Source organism: Primulina huaijiensis, chromosome 18 (genome assembly GCF_012295235.1).
Source record: "Primulina huaijiensis isolate GDHJ02 chromosome 18, ASM1229523v2, whole genome shotgun sequence".
NCBI lineage: Eukaryota > Viridiplantae > Streptophyta > Magnoliopsida > Lamiales > Gesneriaceae > Primulina > Primulina huaijiensis.
Window position 1 is genome coordinate 5,610,815 of NC_133323.1, and position 16,377 is coordinate 5,627,191.

Genomic DNA, 16,377 nt, shown 5'->3' on the forward strand with positions numbered 1-16,377 from the left:
TGAGCAATGAAAATATGAAATCACAAATAAAATACAAAAAAAAAAAAGGAAAAGAAATAGACAATTCAAGTGAATTTTTATTTGGACAAATATATGAATGATTATTAGACATATAATAGTCTGAAGTTCCTTAAAATATACAAATAAGTTGGTTTAGTGGGCCAAATTATTGTTATTTCCATCCAGATATCAGTTTCTCATTCAAGTTCAGCAAAAACTATATATATGTCCTAGATCAATGGCAGGAAAGATTACCCAGCAAAAGAAGCCTAAATAAACCTATAGCCAACGTTTTGTTAACTTCTCTGAAGCTCGAATTTGAGGTGGTGGTGTCTTGGCATTCCTACTTTCATTTCCATCTGCATAAAAGTGAAGAATATTCAAATCACAGTTAAAATGGATTTACAAGTGTAAAGATGATGTGCTATTTTCACTTACAAGAGTTAACTGAAACGCCTCCTAGCGAAGTTCTCCTAGACCTTTCGGGTGGTTGAATGCTGGTTAATGACTGTCTCGTGATGACCCTTGCACTAGATGGAACCGGAGATTTTGCATCAGGTTTGAGTCTAGTTGTATTCAATGGTGATGTTACTTCTGTTTGTTTCGGTTGGTTCCTGTAATTTGAATAATGTACAAAAGTCCTCAGTTTGAATACGTTTTAATATGGAACTTTGCTATGCTGGGGAAATATGCCTACCTCTTCTCTGACCCATTAATTAATTTTCTGATAGAACGCAGAGATTGCTTTATTTGAGATCCTTTCCCACGAGCATTACGGATTGAACAAGGAGAAAGTAGGATATGGTCATTTTGAATCACTCCGTGGGCTTCATTTCTAGAACTTGTGTGAGGTTCGGGAGTTTTGGGAAGTTGAAAAGATGGCTGAACATTTGCCGTATCAATTCTCAGCACTTGACTTCTGAGGGAGGAATTCGGACTCATGGGAGCCCTTCTAGGTGATAAGCCCAACAAAGATCCATTGACTCTCTTTTGTTTGGGGGACTTTGCAACCAACTTTTCATCTTCGAGCTGACTGTAGTTTTGTGAGCATGTTGGTGTCGTAGGCTTGCTTAAAGCTGCTTTTGGTGATTTCATCTGATCCAAATCTTTCTTTGCATTTCTTGGCCCTTCAAGACTTAATCTTCGTGAACGAGGTTTCATGGACTTTCCATCTTCGACGTGACTGTAGTATTGTGAGCATGTAACATCAGGTGTTGTGGGCTTGCTTATCAGTCTTGGTGATCTTATCTCGTGAGGATCTTTTTTCTGGGTATTTCTTGGCCCTTCAATGCTTAATCTTCTGGTACATGGTGGTGTTCGCTCTACCATTTGTTTAGGCAAAGGTGATCTTACTGCCTCCTTTGGTTTAGTACTCCGAGGAGTTCGTAGTTCCTTGTTGGCCAATGCTTTCCTGAGGTTCTCAATCTATCAAAATTAAGGCAATAAATAAGACTTTGTTTCAACAGCTGATAGGTGCAAAAGATAATTTGTCACACACCGCAATTATCTGATACTTTCTTAATTAGAAGCCAGGTAAACTTTCAGTACCTGTAATTTAAGATCTAATACTTCACTGCTTTCTTTATTTGCACGTGCAGCACCAAGTTCTACTGTTGAGATCCTCTGGGTGAACTTTAAAGTACTCATTGTCTCTTCAAAAGAATCTCCCTCAGGGCTCACATGAGCAAACATCAATGTTTTTGCATTTCCTCCTGCCATGAAACTACACTGAGCGTACTATGAAAATAATGAGTTTAAAGAGTAAAATCTTCCTCCATGAAACCAAAGGAACAGATTTTTACTATAAGTTACAATTGATATACCTAATGAACTCTGCAGAAGTAAAGTGAGCTTGCTATTTCTGTAAGGAATATAAGAATTCTTTTGTGCCAAAGCTGTGATAACATCTCCTAAACACGAAAGAGATTTATTTATATATTGAGTCTCTTCGAGTGGGTAACCGGCAACTTCTGATCTGTCCCGTTCACTGCCTGCAAGATCCACCAACTGGAGGCAACTACTAAGTGTGGTTCCAGATATATCTTTTCCATGCACATGTATAGTAAGTACACTGCAAGAAACAAAAAGGAAAGGTTTCGTTAGTTTCATTTTCAAGTTGAAAATTGGGGAACAAGGAAATAAGTGTAGTTTTAACAGTATAAGTTACAATTGTTGAATTTTACCTGTGTGAACGACTACTTCGAATGTTAATGACAGTGGAACCAACTGTACTGAGTTTCATTAGGTTGATGACATCATTAAAGGATTTCACAACATGCAATGAAGCACTGGGCAGAGCCAATCCATTTTTAGTGACACAACTCTGGATGTCTAATGTACTAACCAATTAAGGAAAAAAACACAAAATGAAAAGCTGATAATTGAAAGCAGAATTTTATCTGCCAAAGGATATTTAGTGGTGGAGGAATGTTCCACAAGAAGGTCATGAACTTGTTCATTATATATCTCGACCATTTGTACTTGAATCTCATATTTTGTGATGTCCTTTCTTTGGTCAGATAATTCAAAAAGATCATTAAGAGCTGAATAACTGATTCCCGACTCCATCGTTGATCCACCAGAAGAACCACACTGTCGATAGACATTTACAAAGTTAACTATTTCAATAAAGAAAAATATAGACCTGTTGGTTTAGATGGCTTGATACAATAGAAAAACTTACCATAGTATATGTTTTTCCCGATCCAGTTTGACCATAAGCGAGAATGCAGACGTTGTAACCATCCATAACAGAAGTAATGAGAGGTTGAATGTCCCTGTACACCTCATCTGAAAAGTTAAAAGCAAATATCAGCAAAATAATTTAAGAGAGAGCCTTCGAGTATATGGATTACCTTGAGTAGATGTTGGACCAAAAACACGATTAAATTGGAAAGTTCTCATCCCATCTTCGTGGGGTTTCATTGGGTCAACAACAACTAGAGAGCCATCTCTACCAACAAAATCTATAATGTTTGGCACTTCAGGATTAAGTACAGGCCTAATCCTGCAGTAAACTCGAATATTTCCTGAAAAAAAAACTTAATTCTGAAAAAGCTCCAATCGAACATGTCGAAATGAATCAAATAATAACAAACCTTTTAGATCCTGCACCATGTTGTATAGGTTCCTGTTCTCTTTTACAACCTTATGATAAGCAAGGGCATCAGCAGTCATTTCAAGCACATGATCTCCTGCAAACCATAAAAATGCCCACCGCAACATGAAATAAGAGATCGAGTCAAGTCTTGTCATTACTAAACAGTTTTCCAGAAAGAGCATTTGTTAATATTTTGTTTCATCCCATTGCTAGACCAAAAGCACAATAAAAACTAACGACCATGAAATCTTACCGAATTGTTTTAAATCATTTTGAAGCTGCGATTGCAGGCTCTGAAACTCTTGCTTGGCGTTTGCCAACAACAATTTAACATTCTGCGATCCAAAAAACAAAAAACTACTCTGTGATGTCAAATTTTACAAGCTGAAGATTGTATATAGTACACATCCTTTCCAGCAAACAGAATCTTCTGTTACACGTGATCGAAAAAAATGAAAGTTCATTGTGATTGCAGTAGCCAAATCTTCTGACCCTTGTTGCCGTATTCAAGGTGGTTATTTTCCAAGTTATGATAAATGTCCCTCAGAAAGTTATTTCTTCTAGATATGATAAATGTCCCTCAGAAAGTCATTTCTTCAAGTTTAATGACCAAAGAATCGTGAAAATCAAACCAACTCATAGAAAGATAGGCAACCATGATCGATGTCATCAAGAAAATCACAAATAACATCTTAAAGGATGCATATCCCAGGATGGGAATAAGTACCTAATTACTTTGTCATAATATCTAAAGCAGAAACAAAATTGCAACAAAAACTTACCAAAAGTTTCTTTTCTTGCTGCTTAACTAGATTCCAGTGGTTGCAGTTACCCTTCTTTAAGCATGCTCTGCAACACTATAAAGCATACATTTTGTAATTCTTATGCCACATGTATCATTATTTCAGCTTCCTAATAATTGTATAGAACATTAAGAAAATTCCATGAAGTCATCAAGAGATTGTCATCCAGCTAAGTCAAAGGATTTAAACATTTTCAATCAATTTTGCTCGTATGATTCTAATATACCGGCAGAAAAAATACCTTTCTTTTCTCTAGATTCGACAAATTTGCTCGGGGAACAACTGTTGAATGCTCCAGTGAGAGGCTTATTTCTCTTAAGTGATCCAATAAAGCCGATTTAAACTGTTTAGGGACACGAGGAAGCCACAGTTGTCAACTTACATTAAGTAATAAATAGAAAATACGTAGAATACGTTCACGGTTCACTACTTTCATCCGAAATGTATTGGCAGTGACACCAGAATTAAGAAGGAATACTATTTCTACAATAACGGATAACACATTTGATAAGAAGGTTGCATAACTACAAAAATGACCAGTGATTTCCATATTCTGTACTGAAATTTGCATAAAATGAGAATGCTAAAAGTCTGATGGCATATTTTCAAGCATGCATGTTACTAACTACCCCAGAGACAGACAATATCGCTTCACATCTAAATAAAGATATGGTTGTCATGTCTTTTCTCTATAAATGTGACTCACCTTTGGGAATGTTCTCTGCAGCTGCTCGTCCAAGCAACTCCATAGGATCTTACCGAACAATTTGACTGACTTCTACTTACACAATCAATAGTGAATATGAACAAAATTGCGCATTAAAATTCTTTTCAAGAAACACATGACAAAGAAAGGTATAATATGTACCGCATTTCCAACATGAAAACAAGCAAGCTGGTTGTTGTCCATGTTCTCTTTTGTGTCAACCATTCTTTCAACAAAGGCCTTCATAATTTTGTCTGAAAATGAATAGTTCAACTGTGGATGTAAAACATTGGGAAAACTGCTAGATAAATTCAGTCGATGGATTCCCAATTATTTCAAGTGTCAATTAATCTTTTTTCTAAACCAGAATAAATGCTAACCTCATTACCCATTGGTAATGTGTCCTACATGTGAAACTTCTTAACCGTGGCGCGTAAACTGATAAAACTACCTTCGAGATTCTTCATTTCATTTTCTGTTGGCATTGATTTGTGGTTCCCTTCTAACATGTCTAATCGCCTGGAACTTTCGTAGGTAAACATGCCAGGGGATCGTACATGCATCCCCGTGGAATGCATGACCAGAGGAGATCTTGGTGGCTTATAAAATCCATTACCTCCAGTCATTTGTTTCCACTCATGGTAATCTTTTAGTGCCAAAATGCAATCCACAACCTTAGTTGATGAGCTCTTTTCCAAATTGTCCTAACCACATTTAACACAATATTGATCACATGATTTACCCAATTTATATTAATTTTGATTCAATAAAAGGGACTTCCATCTTACCCTTTCGAAAATAGAAGCTTCAAAAACAGGAAGCTTAAGCTCTTGCAAGGTGACTATGAAGTTCCGAATATTCTCAAAGTATTGATAAGCTGGCAATGGCTGGGAATCCCATGGGAGTGACTGAGAAGAGTAGTGTGCTTCTATAATCTGCAACATTAGTCCTTATTGAATCACATGTATCCAAAACAAACTATCTTATCTCATCCATTTCTTAGCATAAATGTTACCTTTGGAACAGAACCAGGTTGAATTTTGTTAATTATGTTGCAAAGAATTAAACCATTTCTCAAGCAAGAAATGAACTCTTTCTCGGATGGCTGGTCAGGTATTCCAAGGGGCCCTACTAAGCAATCAAGCCAATGGGTAGCTTGATATCGTCTCAAAGCTATGAATTAATTGAGTTACCATGAAAACATAATTAGCTCTCCAGATTATGAATTACTCTTTAAGAAATTAAAGCACAAACACATACAGAGGACTGAATAGATATCTCAAATAAGTTTCAAAAACCTAAATGTTTGAGAACAAAAGCACTTCCTCTCTCGCTCGCATTACAAGTTACAACACACAAGAAAATCGAAATAAATGAAACACACAAACATATATACCAACATATTCCCTGTTTCTGGAATCTTGATACAAATAAAATACAAGATGACCAAAGAATTCCACGACGCCGACTGACGAAAAAAACAAACAAATCATCCATGCATGCGTCATTTTTTCAAGAACCAACAACTGATCATGTATACCTGCTTCTTCATCTTTTCTCGATCCAAAGTTCAACACATCCACTCTTTGCGTTCTCGTCAAGTCCTCCATTAATGTGAAACCTTAAGAATCATTGATACGAAAAGCCCATTAAGCCAACTATTCTTGATCATGTATGAACTTCATTATATGATAGTATAATATAATATAATCAATGAAGAAAATATATATGAACATACTTGAAAGATTTTTTCTATAACTGCGACTGGAATACATAGAAAGAAAGCAATGCTCAAAAAGATTTCCTTATATGCATCAGAGAAAGAGAGTAATTTCGTGATTGAAAAATGGAATCCATTAAAATAGTGGACTGACTGTGTGTGACTGGGTTAGTTTGTTGGGTTAAAAAATAAATATGTATTTATTAATTCAGGCTTGGATCCGAACCTGTAGGCTCCGGGGATGTCCCTTTATTTGAATTCAAATTTGAGATACATTTAGGCTAAGATTATAAATCAATCGAGTTGGTTCTTGGGTTTTTTAAGTCAATTCGAAAAATATATGATTTGTATTTGAGCTTATCGAATTCGAGCCAAATTTGTACATACTCGAACTTTTTTCGAGCCGAACTCAAGCTCAAATTATTTTGTTTGATAGTTCGTGAGTTTTAATATTTTATTAATATAATTATATATTAAAGTTCGAGTATTTCAAGTACTTATTTTCAAGCAATAGTTCGAATAGTTCTCTAACTCGAGTTTTAATTCAAACCGAATTCGAGCCAAAAGTTTTAAGATTTTCAAATTTCGAATCAAGCTCGAACTCGAATATAACTAATTCTAGCCTTCAAAATTTTGGATCTACTTTCCAAATGCGTTAGTTATCATACATAAATAAGCAAGTTTTGATTAATACCACATAAGTTCTAAAACGTTGTTTAGCCTAGAAAAGAAAAAGAGAGAGATTAGTTATATCATAACATGCATGTGGCTAAAATTAATAGCTACTAAATTTAGTTCTATCATAACATGCAAATTTTGTTTGTCGGTGTGATATTTTTGTGCTTAATTTACTGAACGAAACTGCATGCCAAAAGCAATCAAAACTCTTCGCATATGCTACAATAATGGAAGAAGTGGAAGTGGACGAGACGTTTCATCAACTTTCTACAATATGAACCAAGCAATGCCCCAATCTTCTTCCAGACAAAATTGAGTCACGATTAGAGTACAGATATGCTCGTTCTGGATTTCAAAAATTGGAAATATATTGAATGTATTTCGTCAAGATCAATTCAAGATTTCAGGTTAAATAAATTAAACAAATTGATGTGATCAGATTGGATTAAATAATACACTCGCGCGCACAAAGAACAATAATGAGCTATTTTTTTAAAATAAAACCTTCTACCTGTGGAAAAATAAATAGATGCTTAACCAACTCCTTACGTTTTTTAGAAGCTCAACTCCATAATTTCTAAATGGTATAGGCTGAAGGAGAACCGGGATAGTCATATTTGTTAATTGATTTTTCTCAGTGGCGTGAGTCTTTTTAGTAGGGCTCATCCTTCTTGAATCAACCTTATTTCCTAGATGATTGTTTGTTTAACTAATGAACAAACAAAGGTAACATATTTATTACCCACCCAAAGCAAAAATACAACAATTATAAAATTATGGAGTAACCGCCAAGTCCACTAATAAACGTCATATTCAGCTTCTAAAAATTCCACGAACAACATACCTTAATTTGCAAGTACAGATTTATTGATAATTCCAGTTCGTTTTGAGAGTCAGTCACTTGAAAAATTGCAATTCGGGGATCAATGAAGAAAATATATGTGAATATATATTTATAATTCTCTACAAGGAAAGAAAGCACTGCCTACAAAAATTTCCTTATATGCATAAGAGAAAGAGAGAAATTTAGTGATCAGTCCATTGAAATAGTGGACTGACTGTGACTTGGTTTATTATTAGTACATAAATGTGTATTTATTAATTCAGGCTTGGATCCGAACCTGGAGGCTCCGGCGTAACGTTAACTTCCGCTTATTTGAATTCAAATTTGTTATACATCTGGGCCGGTTGGGCTCGAGCATTATTTGGGCTTGAGATTCAAATCATAAGAAATTAAACAAATAATTTCATCAGCTGTGGATGTATCATTTGGCCTTGAGAAAGGGGATGAAGATAATTCACCATCAATATTTTTCAAATTTTGGTCGCATTTGTCGGAACTCGTTCGAATTTGTCAAACGACCATGTCCTTCAATTTGGTTGATCCCTCAAAACTAAACAAGATTTCTCGTCGGACCACGGGCTTCCAGAATCTTGTTCGAACATTGTTTGATCTTGAGCATACAAAAAAAATATGAATTTAAGAATTTTTTGAATTAGTTAAAACAAAAATATTATGTCAAAATATTAAGATCACATTCATCTAAAATGACGTTCCGCTTTGGTTGAGAGCTTCAAGTTCACTTAGTTTGTGTTAGAAAACAAAAAGTTTTTTGCAACATCTGTGAAATGTTGACGTATGTAGTATCTTGTGAGAATTTTCCAAGGTGAATATATTATTTTTCAACCAATCTCCAGATACTATAGTTGGTTTGGTCATTGCCTAGTATCAGATTGGTGGAAGCGTTGCTCCATGTCTTTGCAAAACATTCATCTTCGTCCTTCTTCCAATGTTTCCTAGTGATGGATTCACCCTCATCAATCACAACAATGACTTTATATTCCCTTTATTTTTTGATTTAGAAGATGTTCCAAAAGTATAAAGAGATATTTCATTTGGATTTTAGGAGTTTGAGTTTGGTTCAACATATGACTTAAAATTTGGTCGTCGGTATATTGAGATTGAGAAAGACCAATCTATTGATAAATGAATTGAGAAAAATTTGTAGATCATCATTGTTCTATGGAATCCATTTTTGTATTTGGATTGATAAAATAAAAAAAGAAATAAATCTTTTTTTAATGAAAGTGGGATAAGTTGTAATTTTTTGAAGGCCTAATAAAGTAAATTTATAAAAGATTGAAGAATATAGTCGCTATCAGCCGTTAGGAATATTAATTATTTTTTCTATTTTTTAATATATGTTTTTAATGATTTTTTTAAAAAAAATATTGTTTTAAAGGCTCTACAACGGCCAAGTTATTCCAACCATTCTTTTATTTTTTTTGTTAATTTTTTTTATTAATTATGTAATTAATAGAAATATGAAAAAATATTCCACTATAATTATGGTAACAACCACGAATAAAATGCAAATAATTTCACAATAATATTTTATGAGCTTTAAACTTTTACTGTGTTTCCAAAAAGAACACTCACTCTCTTAATATATTAGAACAAAAATCTAAAAAATGTTACAGAACTAAACATTCAAATTTTATGAGTGATCTAAAATGAAAGAACTCAAATGTGATTATCTGAAATTTCGAATGATGCATCTATTTATATATTCAATTTTCAATTTGAACATTGAAGTCGCATGCAAATTTTCAGCACACACAGATTGTAAAATCACACCTCTCCGCTACACAATCATGAAAATTACGGCATATCACCAACCACCATTGATAATGTAGACAAAACGCATGTCACATTTCTCCCACTTGACACCTAGATTTGGCTGAACAAGGTTTTAGAACTCGATGATATTAATCAGTAATAGGATTCTTCTTATTGTTCAAATCTCTTTTTAACAAAAGAAAAAAATGACTGGTTAATATTGTTTGGGCTGTTGTTAGTTGCAAGAATTCTTTGACAATGTTGGATAATGAAAGTTCAAACATAATAGAGGAGGTTTGAATGGGCCTCTGGGTCGAATTGGGCTTCGATTTGGGCCTTCTTAGCCAGCCCAATAATCATCCGTCAATTTGCTGCCCATCTTTCAAATAATACAACCTTTTTATTATTATAAATTTTGTTCTCGGTTTGTAAGTCAGAAAATGTAAAGCCAAGGAATAATCTTTCGAGTTGAATTTTTATCATTTGGCCGGTGGAACTAGATATCGCCGGAAGATGGCTGCAAGACAAAGAGTGGCGGCGGCGCTACCGACGCTGATGCAAGCTTTACGAAAAGAAGCACCTCCGCGAAGGCATCTGTTACCGTCACTGAGAAGAGCTTTCTCCATCTATGATCAGATAAATCTCATCGATAATGTACCCGAAGACCAGCTCCGCTTCCAAGAGTAGGCATCTGTCTTTGAATGCATGCTTATTTGTTTCGTGTTTAATGTTCAAATGACCCTGGCGACCGAAACATTTGAGGCTATGCACTTATGCTTATACACCTCGGACAATTTTAGATAGAAACATGAGGGAGGTGGAAAGATTTAGGTAAAATTTGAACTTTTGATGTATAATAGCTTGGAATCATCATATTGTTGCAAAATTCAGTTTCACTTTATTCAAGATTACTGCTTTTCATCTCATCGATAAGTCTGTTACTATTTATATTGGCGTGGCAAGCTCTGTAAGACTGAATAAGTGGAGGAAAGAAGTACGTCTAAGAGGCATTTTGAACGAGGTGCTGATTCCTTCTGTATTGTTGTGTTTTCTTGTGGTTTCACAGAATTGATGATTCTGGATTCAAAGTTAACGGGGTTAAGTATGAAGGTAGCTTGATTTGTATGGGGAACTTTGTTTTGTCTTGGACCCCAAAGAAATTCTCAGATATCACTTCTGAAAGGTACTTTTTCTTTCTAAATTTCAATCAACACATGTTTTGTTTCTTGGTATAGGACTTAGTTTCACTAAAGATGTGTAGTTTCATCTGTACTCACTTACTCAATAAAGTTGTCTTGTCTATCAAATTAGAATTTTGAGTTTTTGGAAGGTTTTGATAGGTCAAATGATTATGATTATCATAACATCCAGTTCCATTTGACATGTTCTTTCGAACATATGCCTTTCATATGGAAAAGTTCCGTGCCTAGAAGCAGGAATAGTTTCTCTTTTATTAAATCTTAGCAATTCTGCTGAGTCAGATTGGCCAATTGGAAACTGTCTCTCTATTTCTTGAGAGATGACTGTTAAATTGCGATGTTGGAAAAAGGATGTTTCTGAGTTTTGATGAGTTTAATTAATAGATATTGACTTTTCTGTCTGGTATTATGTGCTGTAAACCAAGTGTTGTTTTCTCAATTATTCTTAGTGCTTGAAATTCAATATTTAGGCTTCTTAACTCTACAATGGAGTTTTATGTTAAGTGTTGTAAACATTGGATTTCACAGCTGTACTAGATGAAATTCTTTTTCAAATCTTACTATCCATGATAATAAATGTTCTAGTTATGGGTTCTTTCAAACTCAGTTTTCGTGATGACCTAGTTTTCTGTGATTTTTAACAGTTTGTCTATTTTCCAGACTGTGCAGCCAATACCAGGTGAGAAATCTTACAATAGTTTTTTATTAAGATGAATGTAAGCCTCACAATTGTAATTAAAACCCTGGTTAATTGCATATGTTCGAACCTTTGCTGCAGTAGATTGAAATAATTGTGCAGTAGATTCAAATAATTGCATTTGACTTGCCTGAAGAAATATGAATGAGGCTTGTTGATATGAGTTTATGCCGTGATATTAACTATATGATAGAATTTTTATAGGACGACAAATTAGGTACTGTATATGTTGTGGGAGACTGTTGCACTTTTATGAATCATTAGATGTCAAGAACTTAAGCTTGTGTCATACCGTCTAAAACCACCTCATGTAGTCAGTCCACTCTCCTCAGCTAAAGGCAACATATGAACTTCACTTTTGAATCTCTTGAAGTTGAGAATAAACTATGTTGGTGTATAAGTAGTTCTTTGTCGAGAAATTTTGGACCAATACTTAAACTCAGGGGTGAAATTTATTAGGGGCCCTCTTCTCATAGGCCCAGCCTGAGATCCCAGATATTATTGTAGCCATAGGGCTTCAGCCCACTATCCCCCAGTATCCAGTTTAGTTTTTTGATGTTGATTTGGGGAATTATATGAAATTATTGGTTATTGTTCCCCGCGGTAAGTGTGTTCACTTCAAGAACTTGTAGTGTGTTTGTTTCTTTCTATTTGTCAATCAAGTTTGGAGTTTTCATGCAACGTTGTTTTTCGATTTTATTGATGTTGGGATTTAGTTTTTGAGTTGTATTGCAAGATTGTGTTGGAACCTCTATTTATTAACTTATGTTTAGTCTTACTAATTTTGTTTACATGTTCTGAATTTGTTGAATGCCCTAGATAATACTTGTCTATTCCGGCATTGATAGGTTATGCGGTTTACATCAACATAGTTTTAGAGAATTTATTGTTGCGCCTAACATGTTTGAGCAAATGACCAAATGAAAATTTGTTGTGGGAAGTAATTACATGGACATTCAATCTTTGGCCAAAGTTCAATGATTTTTTCAAAAATAAAAAACAAATCTGGTGGGGTTTTTTACTGCAAGAAATTGCTCCTTCCACCAATGCGGTCCAAGGATTAGTCAACTTGGTGGTTTTGCCATATTTTGGCATAACCAAATCTTTTTTACAATATTAAAAAAAACAACTAAAAATTATACCAACATAAGTTGCCCCTCCATAGCGACTGCAAATATATAACAATATGAGTCGCACCTCCTCAGCGACTAACGATGTATTACATGAGCAGTAGAGTACCCCTATAGCAGCTAACAAACATATAAAAATGAGTATAAAAACTAGCAGCTAACATATAAAAATGAGTATAAAAACACACGTCAATATGTACCAAAACAAAATGGGAATTAAGGTTACAGCTGATTTCGACGTCAAAGGCTCTTTCAATTAACAAATTATCAACAGGTTATATCAAACGAAGTCATGTATGTTCATAATTTATTTCAATAGCCAATGTATCAATAAATCAACAAGATATTCATTTACGAGTGCGTCTAGGTACAATTCTCCGCTATCCCTTTGTTAAGTTCACAAGCCAATTTTTACCATAATTCAATGGAATACAGTTATATTAATGGTTTGAACAATCATTTTGTGACAATTACAATGCCATGGTCATATTCTTACCTTCCAATTGATTTCACATTTTTAACTTGTCGAAAACTATATAAAATCGTTCAATTGGACTATCTAAACAGAAATTAAAATACCATTCCAATTTTTGCAACTTTTAACTATGTTGAACAATCTGACTGAAATCAACTAACGCCAAACAACAAAATCAGTATGTCAATACGAAGCTCATACCTTGAGGTCATCGAATTTGTATTCAATTCGAGTACAAGATGACTGGATGGTTAGTAATTAAGAAATGGAATTCAAAACCTTTGTTCTTACTTTCTTTCTGTAGAATTTTGAATGAGTATGCTGAAGAAATCATATAATTAACACATATATATGCATTCGTTTGTGTATGTGTGTATATGACACCTGGTCAGGAGGCTGGTGTTTTGCTCTAACGACTTGGACATTGCCTACAACTTTAGCATATGGCATGCCAAGAGGGCATCTCATTCGTCAACCCTATAGCCCATTTCCAAAATCCCCTGGGCCGCCCAAGTCCATGTCCTATTTGTGCTATGTCCGTGTAAGCGGATCAAGGAGATATAGAGACTAGCTCCTGAAATCCCTCCAATAGTCCAGTTTCATTTTCTGCACAAACTTCTCATCCGAATTCAGTACTTATGTCACTTTTAGCTATTCTATTATTATCAACAAGCTCCCAATAAATTTTTAATATATTTTATTTTTTGTTTATTTAGGTTTAAATATTCCGGGCACTATCATTCACTAATATGCCATTAGTCATGACAAAATATATACGAATTTAGAAGATTGCATGGTCTTAGCTGTTGAAAAACAAGATGTATCGTTTGTGCAAAATATTTTTGTTTGTGTCATCATGCACATAAACACAAAAATAAAAATTCATATACGTATAGATCATGAAAAATCTCTTCATGCCCATTTCGAAAATGATATCCAAATGCATTTTCGAGTTTTTAATAGCTCCAATTCGAACCTTAACTCTCTCTACATTTTGCGTGAACTGCATTCTAGTTCTCATTTTGAGAAAACCTATGTTTGGATAATGATGCAAATAATACCAAAAGCAGAAATTTTATTCAGCTTAATTATAATTATATGTTATTGCTTCTCTTTGTATCCATATTGTTTATGATATGCACGGAACCAGATACTATAAGCTCTTCATGTGTTATATCCATTGATTTTTATATTCCTGGTCTGTATACTATTTTTTTTTTGGTCATTTTATCTCAGATATTTTGATTCTTGGATGTGGAAGGCACATTCAACCAGTTGATCCTAAACTTCGTAGCTTTATCCGTTCTACTGGCATGAAATTAGAAGTGATAGACTCAGTAAGTACTCTCTCTTTCTCTCATCAATCGGTTCTGTTTCTTACTTTTTCTTGATTTTATACATTTTGATTTACAATACGTGGTGTGATCCCATTCAAGACCAATCTGATCTAACTGAATGGTATCACCTATTTTTATTATTTAAAGGAACATGTTAATTGGATTTGCAAGATACACTAGTTTGGACGATGAAATAAACATAGATCGCTTTTGGGTTAGAGAGGTGGATTTGAATAATGATTTCGGAGGAATGGACTTTAGAATACTCCATTAACCGAGGATTTGAAATTCCTTGTCTTGGTAAAAAGTAAGCTAAATATAGTTAAGAGGATTTCAAGTCTATGATTTGGCAAGCCAAACGAGTTCAGTGGATTTAATCTATAATTTGAAGTCCTATGTTCCCAAATCTCTCCATCCAAAAGCAGTCTGAGGGGCTTGCCCCTTTGGTAGTCGGTAATCTGTGCCCCAAGGTGGGAAATCTGTAGTAACCGAACAAACGATATTGAGTGGTGGGGCATGTAGCAGCAAAAGGCGAAAGAGAGTAACAGATATGTGCCGAATGAACTTGAATAATTCGTGATGTGTTTGATTTGAGCCGTAAAAAATTATTTGAACACCTTATTAAGTTAAAAATATATATTAGAACCACCATATTGAGAATGGAAAAGGATATATCGAGATGAGAATGTATTGAAGAGCCTTTCCAAATTGTTTGATTAAGTTGATTACAACCATGCATATGAGTAGATTTAAGGAGGTGAAGTGTTTCATTCGTAAAGTTGCTAGAAGGATTTGATGATGGTGATTGTTATATAGGTACAACATCATTCATTTGAGAAACCTTTGAGAAAGTTTCAGTGATATCAGTTGTATATATATTTAGAAAAAAGATTTGAGTCCAAAATTAATTTATCACGAATTATTGAATGTCAACAAAATAATTTGGGGATCATTAATGAGATTTAAATTCCAAATACTGAACTACTAAATATAGAGATTTATGTTGCTTCTCAACTAATTGTAACTAAGATTTGTACGGTAATCGGTGCGAGTAAATATGGTTCTCAAATTTTGTATGCAAATTTTGTGTTTTGTATTTTTCAATATTTGACTGAATTATCAAATCCAATAAATAAAATATATAAATTTTTATGCTCTTTGTGTGCTTGCTACATGCATGCTATAGCAGCAGCTTGATTTGGTTGGATAATAGTTGGAGTCTGTTCTTTTGTTTCTCCTGTTTTCAGATGTGCCTAACATCTTATTTTGTTCTTGTAAATATAGAGAAATGCTGCCTCAACTTACAATATATTGAACGAAGAAGGAAGAATAGTAGCCGCAGCTCTGCTTCCATATGGAGTTATTTCTTGATACTTCACTGTGTAAGTTATATGTCCCCGGGATCGAAAAACAGTCCAATTTCTTCTCTTTGGAAAGACATTGACAAGTTCTTTTAGTGGCCTTGTGATGTTTTAGTCCAGATAAAGTCAATTTAAGAGTTTGAGATCTGAGATATATCTGGAGATTCATGGAGAATATTTGGTGGTTGTCTTAGGTATCATCAACATCATGAATATCGTTTTTATGTACACTTGTAGACGGTGAACCAAGAATCTGTCTAGTACATTTATGTAGGAGATAGTGTTTTAATTCGCGACAGTAAAGCGCTGCAATACTCCTTTCTCTCTCGCTGTCCACTCCTCTAATAACTGTCTTTTTGAACGTACTTGTGTTCTCACGATTTCTTAAAAACTCGTAGGCGGAAGCAAAAAAAAACTTAGGACTGTAAATGAATCAAGTCAATCCGTGAGCTTTTCGAGTTGACTCGATAAATATTTTATTCGTATCCTCTAAATTATCAAACTCGAGTCAAAATTATTTTGTTCGATAAATCACGATCTTTAATATTTTA

General features: G+C 34.3%; 2 protein-coding genes across 2 annotated transcripts; one reads left to right on the top strand and one right to left on the bottom strand.

Moving 5' to 3' along the window:
* Window positions 1-105: 105 nt before the first annotated feature.
* On the bottom strand, window positions 106-6,484 carry LOC140964056 (kinesin-like protein KIN-14L). The gene is made up of 20 exons (XM_073423549.1): window positions 6,348-6,484; window positions 6,150-6,230; window positions 5,625-5,782; window positions 5,398-5,544; window positions 5,061-5,313; window positions 4,772-4,863; window positions 4,610-4,681; window positions 4,145-4,246; window positions 3,883-3,957; window positions 3,354-3,435; window positions 3,099-3,194; window positions 2,856-3,029; window positions 2,684-2,790; window positions 2,390-2,592; window positions 2,184-2,339; window positions 1,824-2,071; window positions 1,549-1,712; window positions 698-1,425; window positions 439-614; window positions 106-359 (listed from the first exon to the last, which is right to left on the bottom strand). Exons 1-20 carry the CDS (start codon window positions 6,382-6,384, stop codon window positions 280-282), a joined length of 3,231 nt encoding a protein of 1,076 aa, XP_073279650.1. The 5' UTR covers window positions 6,385-6,484; the 3' UTR covers window positions 106-279.
* Window positions 6,485-10,059: 3,575 nt separating this feature from the next.
* Window positions 10,060-16,150, top strand: LOC140965040 (uncharacterized). The gene is made up of 5 exons (XM_073425081.1): window positions 10,060-10,310; window positions 10,694-10,810; window positions 11,471-11,505; window positions 14,365-14,465; window positions 15,750-16,150. Exons 1-5 carry the CDS (start codon window positions 10,141-10,143, stop codon window positions 15,834-15,836), a joined length of 510 nt encoding a protein of 169 aa, XP_073281182.1. The 5' UTR covers window positions 10,060-10,140; the 3' UTR covers window positions 15,837-16,150.
* The last annotated feature ends 227 nt before the right edge of the window (window positions 16,151-16,377 follow it).